This window comes from Habropoda laboriosa, unplaced genomic scaffold (assembly GCF_001263275.1).
Source record: "Habropoda laboriosa isolate 0110345459 unplaced genomic scaffold, ASM126327v1 scaffold136, whole genome shotgun sequence".
Classification (NCBI taxonomy): Eukaryota; Metazoa; Arthropoda; class Insecta; order Hymenoptera; family Apidae; genus Habropoda; species Habropoda laboriosa.
In genome coordinates, this window is record NW_017100245.1 from 46,115 (window position 1) to 62,689 (window position 16,575).

Sequence of the window (16,575 nt, forward strand, 5' to 3'; positions counted from 1 at the left end):
GGATGCCGGATATAACCGGCGCTAGCCAGTGTGAAGCATTTAGCGGATGCCGGATATAACCGGCGCTGGACAGTGTGAAGCATTTAGTGGATGCCGGATATAACCGGCGCTAGTCGCGAAAGGGTTAATATTCTGCTTTCCTTACTTTTATGTCTACTAATACCCTTAGCGCATGTCCCTTTTCCATTCTGAGATACTTTTGACAACTCTAACATATTTCTTGCGTAATGTATGGCCATTTCGAATGTATCCTGCGTCATAATGTATGCTTTGATGGAAAGCGCATTTTATGCTACACTTTACAGTTGTTTCACTGTAACTGAAGTTAAAGAATTGTTAAATCTTTTAATGATTCTGTTTGCTGCAATAACCGGTGAACATAGAAGATCGTGTTGAATTTTAAGTGCTCCACTCTTAGTGGTATAAGTCCAATTTTGAAAAGAACGAGTTAAGGCTAGTTTCAGCCAAACATGGATGTCTTCTTTTCATATTTGTAATAACAAAATCAATACACTACAATATCCTCATGAACTCACCAAAAGAAGTTTAACTGTTAAATGTTATTGCACAAATATGCTTTCCATTTATAGCTGAAAAGCCTTGGTTTTCTCTAGCAATATTAATAATTATTATCACATAATAAAATTTAACATGTTTACAATTGTAGAAACAGAATACTGTTTAATTCGTTCAATTTCAAACCCTTAAATATCTCAATATAAGAATAAATGGACTTATACCACTGGAAAAAAAGTGGCTCATCTGATAAATACGTTTCTGATAATAATTCTTTTAAGATTGTAGAAAATTTAGCATACCTTCATAAAACTGTACAATTTCTTCTTTAATTGCAAATCTACTCTGAAACACAAAGTACATCTGCTGCAGTCTATTGTGAGTAATGCGAAAAAATATTCTCGCGTAGACTAGATAGAAGCGAATATGTAAAGGTATTCGAACGAACAGGATGTTCGATTTACACGAACACGGGTGCTCGAGTTCAGGGCTGGCCATTAGAAACGTAAATAGGATTGACTCCGAATTGTTTATGATTTCAGCATTCCCGTTCGCTGCTGGTATTCGAGCTGGGTACCCCGCAGTTCTTCCTGGCCAATATGGGTAAGTCCACGTTGATGTGATTTGTCGAGTAATATTAAAAACATAGATGTTGCAATTGTAGTTATTAAAAAAAAAAAAAAAAAATAGCGTGAGTCAAGGGAAGTCCTCGCAAGCATATACCCGTAATAGAGATTGAATTTTCAATTTACAATAAAATGCGATTATTACCAAAACGAGAAATCAATGAGATCCAATGATTGTTCAGTTTTGAGTATTCAGTCCATTCAGTATATTTTTTCACGGCACTTTGGTGATATTTTTCAAACGATTTTTTAACAGCGTGCAATAATTACAATTGTACTTTGATACAAAAATTAGGGAGAAAGGTATATATATATACATTCCAAAGAATTTTTCTCCGATTTTTTGCACAACCTTTGTTTGCCATGTTATGAGAGAGAAAAAAAAAAGGGGGACAATTTTAGGGAACCGAAAAACCGCAAGAAGTCGATAGAAAAAAAAAAGAAAAAAGTACATACTTGAGAGTCGTGAATGAAGGTACTCGCTTGACGGTTTCGGTTTTGATAATGTTGTGAATATTTTTTTAAAGGCAGACTATATATAACGTTTCAGCATCCTGACGCGTGCGCGTAAGGGAGCAAGCAGCGAATTCCCTTTTCGAGATCCTTGAGAGCGCCATGGGCTGTTCTAAGGAGAGCAAATAAAAAAAAAAAAAAACATGTAAAGAGAGATGAATGGAAAGAGTCAGACACGAAACGAAAAAATGTGAAAAAATGAGACAGAAAGGAGGGGCAGAGATATTTACAATCGATGAAAAAGAGAGGGAGGGAGAAAGAAAGAACGCGGCACACGCACACGTATCAGAAGCCATGAGTACCCACGAATTTATTTCTGCAAAATCAAAGACTTCCGAGGATCGGCCTCTTCTTCTACTACTGTACTTTTTTGGTTGTGTTTTTTGTTTCTTCTTTCTTGATGAGGTTGACGTGAAGTGATATGATGATTGCGGTTGCTGAGAGATTTGTTTGTTACTGATTTTGACTTTTTTGGTCTTTTACTCTTTTACACTCTTTTTCTTAATCAACATAATCATAATAATTGTAATAATATTAATATTAATATTAATTATAGTAACGGTAACGTAACGTGTAAGTACGGTCTTACATTAATAGAGATTGTCTAATTCGTGACGGTGTTGCTTGTTATTTCAACGAACGGGGTAACGATAACAAAGCAACGTAACAAGTTTTCCGTTGAAATTCAAAATTCCGCAGTACGCACACACGCGCCACTTGTCATTTACATATGTTCCAAAGTCGGCTGTCGATTTGTCAGCAAGTATCAAAATGCGTTTCACTTGGTTTATATAGATTTGTTTTTTTTTTATTGCACTTCTTATGGATTCTTTTTCACATTATTTTACTTTCCGTGTCGAGTGTGTTTCGTCAAGTATTTGGTTTTCTTTCTAAATTTGAATTCGTTTTCGTGCGCACTGTTTTCAGTTTTCCTTTTCTTTTTTTTTTTTTGTTCACTGTGGTTTTGCTTTTGGTGGCGGGTCTTCGTCAGTTTTCAAATACCGGAATTTAGACTAGACACAATCGCGACAGCGTGTTTTATTAATTTCGTTCGTATTGGAAAGTTTCACACGAGAATAATACAAGCGACGATTGTAAATATTTATTCTTTTGAACTGGAACTAGCGTGGAATATCATTACTATTTCGTGAAGTTGTGGGGCAGACCTTTTAGGAATTGCGGTTTATCGAATGGTGTGTATTTGTTGGAAAATGGTCGTGCAAAACGCTCGCCTTGTCAATCATTTTCCTGATTAGTGAAAAAGAAGCGACAAAAGAGGGAGGGGGGGATGTAGTGAAATAACGAGTAGAGATTAACCATTTGCGGTAGAATTTCGTTGAACTGTGAACGATATGACCGATTCTTCGAAGCGGTCGATCTCCCGTATTTTTCGCCGGAAATCGACCCGCACTGCCGCGAAACACGACAACGTTCATTAATTTTTCATCGTGCCATCGATTTTATCGTACTTTGCCTCATTTGGCCTAGTCAGATTCTTCGGTGCAGCATAGCAATTCGTGAAGATATCGAACGGTATTGGAAAGCATAATCGTGCAAAGAAAAGCGCTAAAAAGAATCGGAAATGTATCGACCCCTCTATTTCTATTTTTTTTTTTCTTCTTTTTTTCTCTTTACTAACAAAACTGTTTCTCGTAACGTTTCTCAGTATCATTATCTTTCCGTCTCTTAGCCGCGTGCATATCGACGTGTTTGAACATCTTAATTTTAAGAGGAGAGAATATCTACTAACGCATTTACCATTTGATGTACGAATTTTGTTTAGATGAAACGGAGATTCGCCGAGTGTACAAGCTCCGCTAACCACTATAATAATAATAACCTTGTGTGTGTGGTGAAGGCTTACACTACACTTGGTGTCGCTATTGGTGTTGTATTTTTTGGTGTTGTACGTGATGGTTTTTGAACATTATTGTAACACGGTGTACTGCCTGTCGTTAGAAAATTAAAGAAAATCTGAACTTGGAAATGTCATTTCTTATAGATCACTTGTATAGCAATATAAATGTTTAGAATAACGTTTCTTTCGAGACGAACTCTCCGAGAAAGTGAAGACAGATACGCCCCGACTTCTCTCGTCTTACGGAAAAATTAATCACATTTCCTTGGGTTCTGGAAGAAAAGAATGGCAGTACGTACATACGCGTATATCATCTGGCAAAGTCCGAAGAAATGTATACCGTGTTGAACATCGACAGACAAAATACACGGAAATTTTAAATTAATTACTGCAATTACCAACAATTGGAACAATTTTACTCTGTTCGTGATAAAAATGCATTTTCGCAACCTTCACACTTGCTGGAAAAACACTGTATCTTTGCACTCGACCGTGCCCCGCGTTTCTAAACGTGCAACTTTCATTGAACGAATAAAGATATTTCTTGATACATTATTTAAGTAAGGTGAACGTAAAGACCAGAATATTCGGAATTCAGCAGAGATTTTTTTTTATAATTCTTCATCTTAATGTCAGTTTCAAATGCTTGCTTTCCCGTTGGGCATGCGAGTAAATTCAATAATCTTTAGCTCCACTTTTCTTTATTATTCTGTTCCATAATTTCCGCAAAATACGAATACTTTTTTATTCTGGTAAAGACTTGCTTGAAAAGAAAAAGGCACGAGAAGAAATACTTCATATTACATATTTTTCAATATGTTTTTTTTTTTAATATCACAGTTATATTTGAAATTCTGCAGGATAAAATCTTCGAAAGAAGTCACTTGCGATGTTTCGTTAAGTAAGAATGTAAATATAGATATGGATTTTTAGTGTGAAAACAGACTGGTAAGAGTATCGTTTACTCCAAGCGTATAATCATAGGTCCATATTGCGAAGCACATGTCCTAGAATTAGCGAAACGTAGGTTGAAAAGTGAAATCCAACACCGGTAGGGAGACGTTTTGTACGTCAGAGAGGGTTTTCTCAGTGCTAGTAAATTCGTGGTGTCGTAAGCTATCAGAAACGACCGACCGGCGTCGACGACGATGACGATGACGACGACGACATGCCTTGCCTTGCCTCGCATCTCAGTTCGGCCATCTTGGAGATTCTGGCGTTGGTCCAATCTTTATTTAGATCCACCTGTCCCCCGTGTCAGCTTCTATGTTTGAACCATTCCCTCGAGAATCCCTACGAGAGAACTTGTAACGTGAATTAAAACCGTTCCTTCTCTTCTCACCGAACTTACAACGAGCACTCTCCTAACGCAAAATTTCCACTGATTTCAACCGATACTATTACTTGCTTTCCTTCGTCCTAGCGAATTATTTCCCTTTGATCGGCTCCTTTGAAGATCTTCGTTACTACCGAACGGGGCACAATCGTTGCCAGAACCATTGGAAATTTAGCGTTCAAGACACTTCTGCGAAGAGTTTCGTTGGTTCGTGCGAAGTCGGGCTAGACGAACTATTAAAACGTTGGATAATATCGAAGATGTGTTTTTCAAATTTACATTTCAAACGAAACGGATTTCGTTTGATATTCGAATTCTTTGCTACTTTTCGCTTCAATATCGAGAATGTCAGTAGGTACTGTGCTTTTCTGTTAATCGGTACGTATTATTGAAATGTAATCGAGGAAACGAACAATTAACAGACCGTAATTCACGGAATCTTCAACTGATTACGTTAAATGTAAAATTTTTGCTTCAGTTTTCAGTTCGATATTTCTCATGCTTATACCGACTACGAAAATGAAATATAAATGTGAAATTAGACGTGTGGTGTTAATATCTTTATCATAGGTATTCATGAGCTTGTCGCAGTTGAAGTATTATCGTTGAAAAGGAAATTGATAGCCGGCGGTTCGTGCAGAATGTCTGTTTCTATTTTCATTGTCGATACTTTTCTTCGCCTGTCGCTGTCATTCGTTCCGCGAGAACAATAGCGTTTTACGGAAGACAAATACCGTATAGGCTTCTGATATTTAGTACTTTTTCGTAGCCGCGGTATTCGGTATTCGAAGTCAATGTAAAACGAGCTGTCCTGAACATCGCGTTTTAAGCTGCATTCAGCGAAACCGTAATTTTTCGCTTGCTGGACACACGGTGTGCAGGCTTCGGTATCTCGGAAACTACGGCGAGTAATCATTTTTTCCGAGATGTTCGCGACGCCGTTTCTTCTTTTGCGCAATTGACAATCTTCCACTGTTCTCGTGTTTCCATTTTCTCCTGTACAAAATGACGGCTTCTCCGTCTATTTGCTCACTCTGCGTTAACGTTCTATGTATCTATTTTCATTCTTTGGGTCTCTACATTCTCCCATTCGAAATAGTTCTGGCGAGGTACTTGGAAAAAGAGGTGAGCAAGAACGTGTTAGGAAAGAAACAATTAAGTTGTCGAGGTACCACCCTCGAAGACACCATTGGTCTGTTCTGCTTTCCAAGGATTGGCAGATCATCCCATTGGATTATCCACGGCGCCGGCGCTCGCACAGCCTGTGCACTGCGCATTGACTTTACACGTACACATGCACACGCACGCGTATACCGATACGCATACATTACCGGGTTCACGATCACGAACACAGGTATTTCACGCGATGTACAGGTGTTCGGGTATATCTATACACGCAGGAGAGTACGGTACTCATCAACACGCAATGCGGAAACACGGTAAAGGGGAAATTACGGTATGACCACCTGGCACACGTGCCGTCACATTTCCACGTATACGTGGATCTCAACAACATTATGTGGGACGATTTTCGAGGTCTCGGAAGTGTCTGGAATCGCGGTATCGCGCGCAAATTGTGCGCGATCATTTGACACGCGTGAAATCTTCTGCTTGCGAATTGGCAGAGAATAGCGAAAGACGATTAATCTCAGGGGATTGAATTCTTAACCCTTCGCAGGCAAACTGGGTGGTTTGTGTCCAAGTCTAATTTTTTCACCGTTTCAAGCTTTCGAAAAATTTCAAGAAATTCTAGTATACTTATCAAAGTCTCTACCACATTACACAATAAGAATGAAAATTCGTTTCTAAGAAATACTGGAGTGAAATTTCCTTTGGGTCGTTGAAGACCCAGATTGCTCACGGAGGGTTAATGCATTCCATATGTTGCTTTTTCCTTACAAAGAAATAAGCAGGAAAATGGTTCAATGTAATTAGAGTGCTATTAAAATAGTTATTTTATTAAGGCTACTTCGTTCGAGTTGAATAATGCCGGAATCACAAGCAATTGTACGTTTCACTTCTCAATCGTTTTATTGTTGAAAAAACCTGCAATCGGTCACGAGACTGATTTGTCATTTCAAAAATTGCATCTTCGTGAAATTCGAATGTGTATAACGAGTACACATCACGGTGATCGCTAATTACGATACTTTTATTTTCTTCTAAACCAGTTCGAAGTTAAGCAAGACGTTCCGGTGGTTTTCTGCAGATCCCTCTAACCTTCGTATATATTACCTCATAACGATCATTCTACATACTTGCATATGCAAGTGCTTAGAAGCGTGCGTGCACGCTCGAACTGAAAGGAACGATTAAACAACTTTGTCCACGCGTCGGCCCTCACGTTGCATCGTACAGACAGGAGATCCTAATCGTGGCGCATGGCCACTTTGTGTCGGAAATCGAGGGCGGTCACTTAGATCCGTCACGAAAGGGCAATGCAGATCTTCACATGACTAAGACACGACCTTCTCTCTCTCTCTCTCTCTCTCTCTCTCTTTCTCTCTCTCCTCCTTCTTTCTTTTGCACACACACTTTTTAGCTCCCGTTCGTTTGATCTTGTCTACCATCCTTTAATATTTGAGCTTGCAGTTTCATGAAAAATGACACTGACGCTTCGATTTTCCTTAGGAAATTCAGCGACGAATTCGTATTTTCTACGTGCACTTGTCCTCTTTTATTTCTGAACATTTTTTTATTTTCGAATAGTCAGACGTATACAGCGAAGTGACTCGGAAGAAAATTTAGAATTTGTCTGACTTGAGAATCTCCTATGATTTCCTATGTTATTGAAAATAGTAAAGTCTTTACGCGATATACATTCAGCTCGTTCATAGTTTCGTTGCATAACAATTACGCAGACGCTTCGAGTCGCATAACTTTTATGCATACAGTGCGACGAAATGATAAAGATGGTCAAATTCGCGTACAGACAGACATTTACGTTTTACGTTTCTTGTCGTTTAGAAAATATACCGCTACTGGTATCTCTCCTGATCGGGTCGAAGTGGAGCAAAAACGGCGGTATTTTTCATTTAATTGTCAATACGTGACGGTCGTAGTTAATCCCGGGAGAAGTTGTACAACGTGTTTTTTCGCTCATAAGTATATCCATACGTTACATCGATCGTATGAAAAGTTTTATGCGAGTCCCGTCGTGATGTGTTGCCGACAATTTCTCATCGCGAAAATTACGTTGACCATTAAAATAACCGCTTCACTTCGGCACGAAGGTCCCGGGACGATCGACGCTATTACTTGGAAATTATTCCGTTACAATTACGTCGAACTCGTTGACGGCAATTAGTCACTTTATTCGCTGATTGATATACCATCGCGTCGACTGAAATGTTAGAATTCCCGATCGCATTTCAATCCGATAATTATCGCGCGGTGCTTAAATTCACCGCCATTTTCATTTTTTTCAGAAATCCACCAATACCGCGGCAAATCGTAATAACAATTACCGTTCCGTTTCAAAAATTCGAGGAACAATAATACGAGAATTTCAGCAAATGCAAGTCTTGGAAAACACAAGAAGTAACTTTCTCTCTTCGTTCGTTCGATATTTAAATATGCAGACAGCTCAATAGCGCCACCTTGAATAAATCGTCCGTTACATCGTTGCACAGATATCTGTCATATACACGGTGACGATTTTCTCACGACCGACAAATTGTGTCAGTACGATCGAATTTGTTTTGCGCGTGTACTCGGTCGACTTGTTAATTGGCAGAAGTGCAGCTAGACTTTAAAGGTATGGGCAACCATGGAATTCGCGCATGTGCGTACATATGTATCGTGAAATAAAGGGAAGGAAGTAAAATAAAAACGCGTACCGTAGAAACAGTGGGGTTGAGGACACGCGAGCCATCCATAATGCACAGACCGCGGCAAAGATGCGTCAGCAAGATAAATTCGACAGAAAATGGAAGAACAGAAACGACCATACCGGAGTAGATGAGGTGATTTCGCGAACTTATATTCTTATCCAAGATTTCGACTGCGATTCCCAAAATGCAAATATCGTACACCGGTTCTGTTATATTTCAATATTTATGACTCTTCTTCGCTTAGAACTTCAACTTGGAAAAAGCGTAATACCGTAAAGCATAAAAGTACAGGGCAGCAAGTGTAATGCTTGAAAATTCTCGGTATTTATCTAAGAAAGCTTTAGCGAAATATATTTCTACGGATGTGTGTCAATGCTACTGACTTCACTTTATTACATATCAGCAAATAGTTTCACAGTTATTCTACGTATTATAATCGAAGGTCGTTTTAAAGGATAGCGGGCAGTATTTTCTGAGGAATTTTATTCGCGCGTATAATAAGAAGTAATGTAAATGGCACTTAGCGAGCATGAATGATCCATTAAAGTGGAGATTTTTACTTACAAGTCAAAGGACTTTGCCATCATTTCGGGTCAGACAGAAATATTCAGGCATGGAAATAAACGCGACTCTAAATATCCCATTAATTTCCGCAAACTTGGCGTGGAGTTCTTGCCGGGGGGAAATTATCAGAACCGAGAAATTGGCTGCAAGTACCCCGAGAAAGCATCTGGTAGCCATCTGGTAACAAGCCAAGTGTAATATTTTTACGACGATCGCCGATAAACTAATCTTCGAGACGATCAGTCCAACGAAAAAATATAGCAGGTGATGTCCTCTTACGCATGCGGTGTGACAGTAATAAAGCATCGTAATCCTAGGCTCGGTCGCGTGACGTTTATTTGCACATTCCGATTAATAGTTCCAAGATTATTCTTTCTTTATTTCCATTTGATTTTCCCACATTTTCATCATTTCAACTTTCTCGTCGTTCTGCTGAATTTTCGCAACTGACGATCGAAATACGCTGTACTATTGAAATATACTCGATCAACTTCCTTCTTTTTTTTTTTTTTGTACCGGATTCTCTTGTCCTTTGTTTTATTCCACAAATGTAATTCTTTTCGTGTTTCGTTAAGTGTTATCGTATGAAATCATGATTTCAATTAATGCACGTCAATGCCGATCTCCAGGCGATCGAAGCAGCTAATTTTTCGTTCGCATCGTGTGTAACGCGTATTCTTTTTAATATTTTTCGTTTATCGCAGCTGTCCTACAGATAACTACTTTGAAACTTCGCCCACGATAGAGCTTATCGCGTAAATCTTCGCTTAAGCGGAGAATTATTGATATTCTAATTACTTAACGAGTTTCTCTTCGTTTCTTCACTTCTTAAAAAATAGATACAATTCTGCGTTAAGTGCGAATTAGAATGCCGTTTCAGTTTTAACGTACAAATTGAGACGTTGAGTGGCACCTACATACATACATATGTTTGTCGAGAGACTTTCGAAGGTTCTATGTCGCCGCGGTGTGCACTAATTCGACGAAGCGAACGAACTATCGTTTGAAGCCACAGGACAACATATTGATTTCCTTCGTGGACTGGACACTGGCTATTATCGATCCGTTAAAAAGTTCAGGGCTGTCTCCTGTGTCTGTATGTCCTTTAGAAACGCGATTTCTGAGTCACTTGTTTGTTATGAAAAATTCTTCGAAAACGTTTCAAGCATTGCACACGTAGGAACTGTGCCGACAAAAGGAGTACCGAAAAGATTTATCATAGCACTAACCGTACCGACACTTATCCGGGCAAATCACCGGTTACGAAATTAATCATATTTCTTTCGAAAGGTGATTGTCAATTTACTATAGGAAACAGCCTTTAGATAGTAATACTTTTATTTTTAAGAAAATACGGGGGGAAAAACAGGTGCATGGTTTTAAATTGAAATTTCAAAGCCGGGCCATGGTGCGGTCACTGTTAAAACATCGAAGAACTACTGTACTTTAATATTCCGTATACCAGTTGAAATTAACAAATTGAACGAGTTCGATACTGGTCGTTCGTGTCACGTAGTTCACCTGCAAATTACCGCTAACTGTTTCGAGGATAATCGAATTGGAAGGGTGCTACGAGGGTTTAATCGCGCGACAATTTTGGAGAACGTTCGAAGGAAACGTGAGTCGGGGCGACGAGTTTTCGCGTTCGAAAAGAAAAAGAGGGAAAAGAGGCAGAGACAGAGGCACTGCTGTGGAACGTATCACTTTTCTTTCTCTTTCTTAAGGCGCGATTTCCTATCTGCGAGAAGTACATGCAATCAGACGTGGCGCATGCTTTCTGACACACGGAGGAACGTCCAAGTAGACTTGAATAGGAAGTTTGTTCAGCTTTTACCAATAACAAAATCATTCATCGGTACCTTCGAAATGAAATATTCCGACGGATTCAAGTTAGCCGAAGTAAAATATCTCTTCGCGACGATAACGCAATTTCTAATAGTGACCGATCGCATGCGTCTGCAGCTAGACTAGGCGAATCGCAGTCGCACGCGTTGCAAAAATACTCGGTGAGAAAACAGGAGCATGCCTTTTGATGTGTCGCATGCGACAGTCTTAGATAGGAAATCTCGCCTTTACGCCTGTAAATTTAGGTACTAACGTTGGTGTTAGGTAATCGTGTGCCGTGTGCCGAGAAGTATCTTTATATTCGTAAAGTCACATGCAAACACATTACGCGCGCGCGCGCGCGCACACACACACACACACACGTTTGTCGTTGGTTTGCTGTTGTTTTGCCGACACATTGAGGATTTTTCTTTTTTTTTTCTTTTACTGGATTTGTTGCGCATTTTTTGTCACGCCTTAGTGATACCACCATTGTTATCATTTTAATAACGCGCCGCTTTCCGTTCACCTGCCCCCCATCCCCCCCCTCCCCTTTACTCGTGCACCGAACAGTTTCCACACGGACACGACACAAATACACAAATACATGTTTTTGTCGAGTGATATATCGTTTCAATGGTACACGTGAACGGTGTAGAGAACGTGGCGAGAGCAACGTTTGTTTTGTAGCGGAGTAAAGTTTCATATCACGTGGAACTTTTCACCCGAAACAGTGGTATATTCGCATGAAATTACGAATGGGAAAAATGAACGAACGCCTTCTTATCGATTTCCTTGTACCACGAGTTGCATTAAAAATCGTGACATATAAATGCGAATACCGGCGGTCTTGTAATATCAAGTCGGGGAGTCCATTAGCGACGACCGCATTATCTATGCGAGAAAGTTAGCACCAAACGCTTTTCCAATAATCGTCTATCTTAATTGAGAAATATATGGGGGGGTTATATGCAAGGTTGCGTTCGCGCTTTACTTAGCCGCACGCGAAGCATCGCTCGCGTGCAACACACTCGCTATACACACAGCTACACACGTGTAAGAATCCAACTCCCCTCCTTTCATTCTTCTCTTCAGTCCTTAACTATACACGGAAAGAAACGTACTGTTAAAGTTTACAGTGTCCATCGAGTTCCGTTGATTACCTTGAACAAGGTAAGAGATTGTTTGGAAAACAAAGGAACTCAATTGACCGAAACCAAAACAGCAAGTGTGATTGTGTAGCAATCTTGGTGGACTGTTTCGAAGTTGAGAGCAACAGGGAGCACTACATTTGCAAGATATCGTCAACGGTAGATAGTCGGATTCGGCGATCCTTGAGGATAACGTTGTTGCGCACAACGTTAGCGGTTGATATTATTGGCTCTTGCATCTAGACAATAACTGTGTTTTGCTGGAATTACTAATGCCCCAAGGAGTTGCAGATTTTGAACGCGAGAGAATGTTTCCTCCGGAATTATGAGATAGAAGGTAGCGGGTGTTGAGGTATATGTCTCTTTCTTAAAAAGGGGAAACAAAGTACGGCGGGTAGTATGAGAGAAGCAGAAGCGACAATTGTTAGTTTCCTCCGGGAGACAAGATTTATGCTCCTCTTGTCGAGCTTAACAGAAACGCAAAAACCGAATGCATGAAATGTGTAAACAGTTTTGTAGAGATCGGTAAGTTATTTCACGTACCATTGCCGAAAACAACGATTCTAATTAGCAATAACCAATAATATCAACACCGGTCGAATATTAAACGCTTTTGCGATGTGAGGATTAGAGTGTTCTAATTTGATAGTCCATCACGATTAGTTAACCAGTATTATTGGTTTTAGAAGTATGAGTAACGTTTCGTTGGCCATCGGTCGCAGGACACTCTAACCGTTGGACGATTTTGATTTCAGGGTGCCACCGGGTTACGTGTACCAGTCGCCTTACCTGGCGGCTGCAGCGCCAGGTGGTTTGGTACCGCTTCCGGCGACGCAGTTAACCCACGCAGCGGCGATGGCAGCAGCATCCCAATTCTACGAGTACCAGAACGTTGCGGCAGCGGCCGCCACGTATCCAGGAACATCGTACAATTTCGCCGAGGCGTATCCTTATACCAGCGCCGCCGCGGCTGGTATGTGTTTGAAAAGTGTCCAGAGCAAGGATAGCAACGGGCTGATACACCACCACCACCAGCACAACGGCAGCAGCCCTGCGGTGCTGGCACACCAACGATTGGAGAAAGCTCTCCTGCCACCCTTTTTGCCGTCCGTGCTACGTAGCAACGGTAGAAAATTATTAGAAAACCAAGCACATTGAAAAAAAAAAAAAACAGCCGAATACGCGAACGACGGAATGAACGGAAAATGCGTGCGCGGTTGAGAGAAAGAGAGAGAGCAAGAGAGAGAGAGAGACGTGTTTCGTTGTGGAGTAGCTGTACTCATAAGACGAATCCCTGCAAGATTCCCATACATTTCTGAAATTTGTAATATTCTTCTCTTCTTGAGAATCGAATCTTCTTTTCGTTCGCTTCTTTAAACCTTTTAGGTACGGCGCGCCTTGCCGCGGATGGCACAGAAACCGTTCATGACGATTCTCTGACACGTGTACTCTTCAACGACAGCTTCGATATTGCCAGGAAATGTGGTTTAGGCGAAACAAATGCGAAATGAAGCAAAGAACGTATAATACCGTCCAAAATCATGATATCCACGAAAGTCACTGTAGTGTCGTACCGTCGAAATTGGTGCCATCCGCGGAAGCCACTACAGTGGCGTACCGTATCTAAAAGGTTAATATCGTGGAAAATGTAGGAAATCCTTACTTACGAAGGTAATCTTGTCCATTCGACAAAAGTTTCTAAAATACTCATTCGTTACTAATCGTTCACTATTGTTCACAATTATATTCTTTTTGTTTGTTCTAAACTCACGTATATATATATATATAGGGATAGCAGTGTTCTTTCTTAGTAGAAAACTGCGTGAAAGCTGCAGAAGAATTTGTGCAACGAAGTAGTAAAGATTAATATCACTTTGAAGACTGCGAGATTAATTATTCACTTTCAAAGTGATGCTTCTGTTTTCAATCTTTTAACTGAGTTTCACTTTACAACTATGTGCAAGAATCTTACTCAGAGCTCAGTTTATCAGTTTTTAAAGCTAGGACATTTTGCTGTATTTTTCGGCTGGGAATCTTGTTGAGGATATTTGCTGCTCGTTTCACCTGTCGCTTCTTCAAATTGAAATTAGTGTATGTTCTGTAATCTTTACGTATCTAAGCTGAATTATGCCGTTTGTCAAAAAAATTAGTAATGCACTTTGCATTTAGCAGGAGAACTTTCTGCAATCTTTTTTTTTTTTTCTAATTTCTGTGATGCGACATTTTTCGTTATCTTTAATCATCTTATCTCCAAAATGATCTGCAATTGCTTCTATGTTATCCGTACGTTCTCAGGAGTATGATTATACGAGGAATGCTTGTATAGAGATTTCTTTAATTTGCGCTGGAATGTTCTGCTGCCGGTATAACAACATACGATGAAAAGAATATGGAAACGCAATATTGCATGCTTACGTTGGCTTCGCATTCAACACGATCGACATGCAAATTTTGCTAATGTTCTGATGTGCTGTCTACGGTGGTGGTGGGAAGTATGTCATTATGGATGACGGTAGTCAGTAACCTTTTACTATGCGATGGTAGTGTTTTAACAGAGAATTCGAAAATTAGTTTGAAATACGAATTTTCCAAAATTCTTGTACGGTAATTATGTTTCAAAGATGTAAAGCGCAGGTAATTCTGTTACAGTTCTCGAAATGCGTACTCACTCGAAAATGACGAGATACGCAATTCAACGAAATTTTCAACACTTCAACCCTCATGTCAATAACCGGGTACCCTCTTGCATAATTCTCACTTAAAATATGTTATCTTAGCTAAGAGATTGAAATACCCGGCCAGATCGTTGTTATTCGGCACAGTTCCTGTCCGTGTTTGCCTCAAGTTTAGAACTTTGTTATCGGAAAGCTACTAAAATTGGACGATGAAGTAGACGACAATTCTGGTTATTGACACAAGGGTTAAATATTCGATACGTAGGATCACATACGTAGGTTCTCTTTTCCTTCGAAGAATTGCCTGCTCTGAAACATACGCAGCAATTCATAGAGCAGTTGATTTCTTTTTGCAGCAAACGCGGCAGCGGCAAGTTACGTGACACCGTATACCTATGCAACGCTACCAGGTGCAGCAGCAGGATTGCCAGCAGCCGCAGCCGCGGCTGCAACAGCGGCGGGTGCGGCCTTCCCAGGACTACCGTATCAAACGACACCTCAGGAAGCAAGATTGCAATAGAACTCGGATGGATCGCACGGCAGAAAATCGGCACCGTCGCCAATTGTTCCAGGCGGCACTAAATTCACACAGCGCGAAACTCGATTCCCGCTGCACGAATATTTCAAGTCTTCTTCGCCCATTTTAGCGTCGATCCCGCCTCTTTCGTTGCCCGTGGATTAGGCATTATTCGGTAGGATTACACGCTGCACGAAAGAGCCGTTGTTTCAGCCATTCGGAGCGACGCTCCGCGTTTTCGCAAGTTAAATTTGGAATCGACGCACGGGCGAGAGACTGAAAATGAGTAAGCTTCGCGGATGCAAATTATGCGCCACTCAGGATCGTTGTCTCGCAGTTTCTTGCTATAACAGAGACCAAATATATCGACTGCTCAGGGCCATCGAAAGTTAAACCTTATTTACTATGCCGCAGGGAGGACGTATTATTGCGACGAGAAAAGACGCGTGTACGCAGGTCTCTCGACGGAGCTAGGGGAGAAATAGTGTCCTTGAGCGGGCAACAATTTCGGTTTCTACTTTAACTTAACCTCTAATCTTCTCCATCTTAATCTTCTCTTCCACATTTTCCTTTATAGGGCCAAACTTGGTACGCTCGGCCAATGTACTTCGAGATACAAGACGGGACGTAATATCGCTAGCGTTACGATTATTTATAACTAATGGAACACGGTGAGGCATAGAAGCTTTCAGTAGAGGCGCGAACAGTTTCGGAACATCGTGTATCCTTTGTACACTTTTATTAAGTGTTGATCGAGATTGAATTCTGCAACGGTGTTAGTTAAGGCTAACTGAGATACGTTCAAGCGGACAGAATTACTCATTGTTGAGACGAATTGAAAGACTGGTCTGTATTCAGAATTGATATTGTTAGAAGGATGTTTAATCAAATTGGCGACAAGTTTTTGGGGATGTTAAAATGTTTCTTCCAGTATCGACGAATATTTTTCATACTCTTTTTACATCGTCATTGTCACTGCTATTTTAGTTGTTAATCCTCCAGTAAAGAAGATTTGTTAAACCACGATTTCTCACACTTTTACACATACCATTTCTGAATATCGAACGAGAAGATGCGAACACTTTTGAAAATTTAGGTGTATAGTCTAGAATCAATTTAGATTCGGTTCGTCGGAATCGATACGTTTTCTACTTGATGCGTA

The 16,575-nt window shown here is 40.3% G+C and overlaps 1 protein-coding gene across 2 annotated transcripts in view; it reads left to right on the plus strand.

Annotated features, from left to right (window-relative positions):
• Positions 1-16,569, plus strand: part of LOC108572149 (RNA-binding protein 24-like) — a 25,975-nt gene extending 9,406 nt beyond the window's left edge. The window contains exons 4-6 of one of the 2 annotated variants that reach the window (XM_017934346.1): positions 1,059-1,119; positions 12,977-13,347; positions 15,253-16,569. In XM_017934346.1, coding sequence (XP_017789835.1) covers positions 1,059-1,119; positions 12,977-13,347; positions 15,253-15,416 — 596 coding nt within the window. In that variant the 3' untranslated portion in view covers positions 15,417-16,569. The remainder of the gene's footprint in view (positions 1-1,058; positions 1,120-12,976; positions 13,348-15,252) is intronic. The other variant, XM_017934347.1, reaches the window with a different exon arrangement.
• The last annotated feature ends 6 nt before the right edge of the window (positions 16,570-16,575 follow it).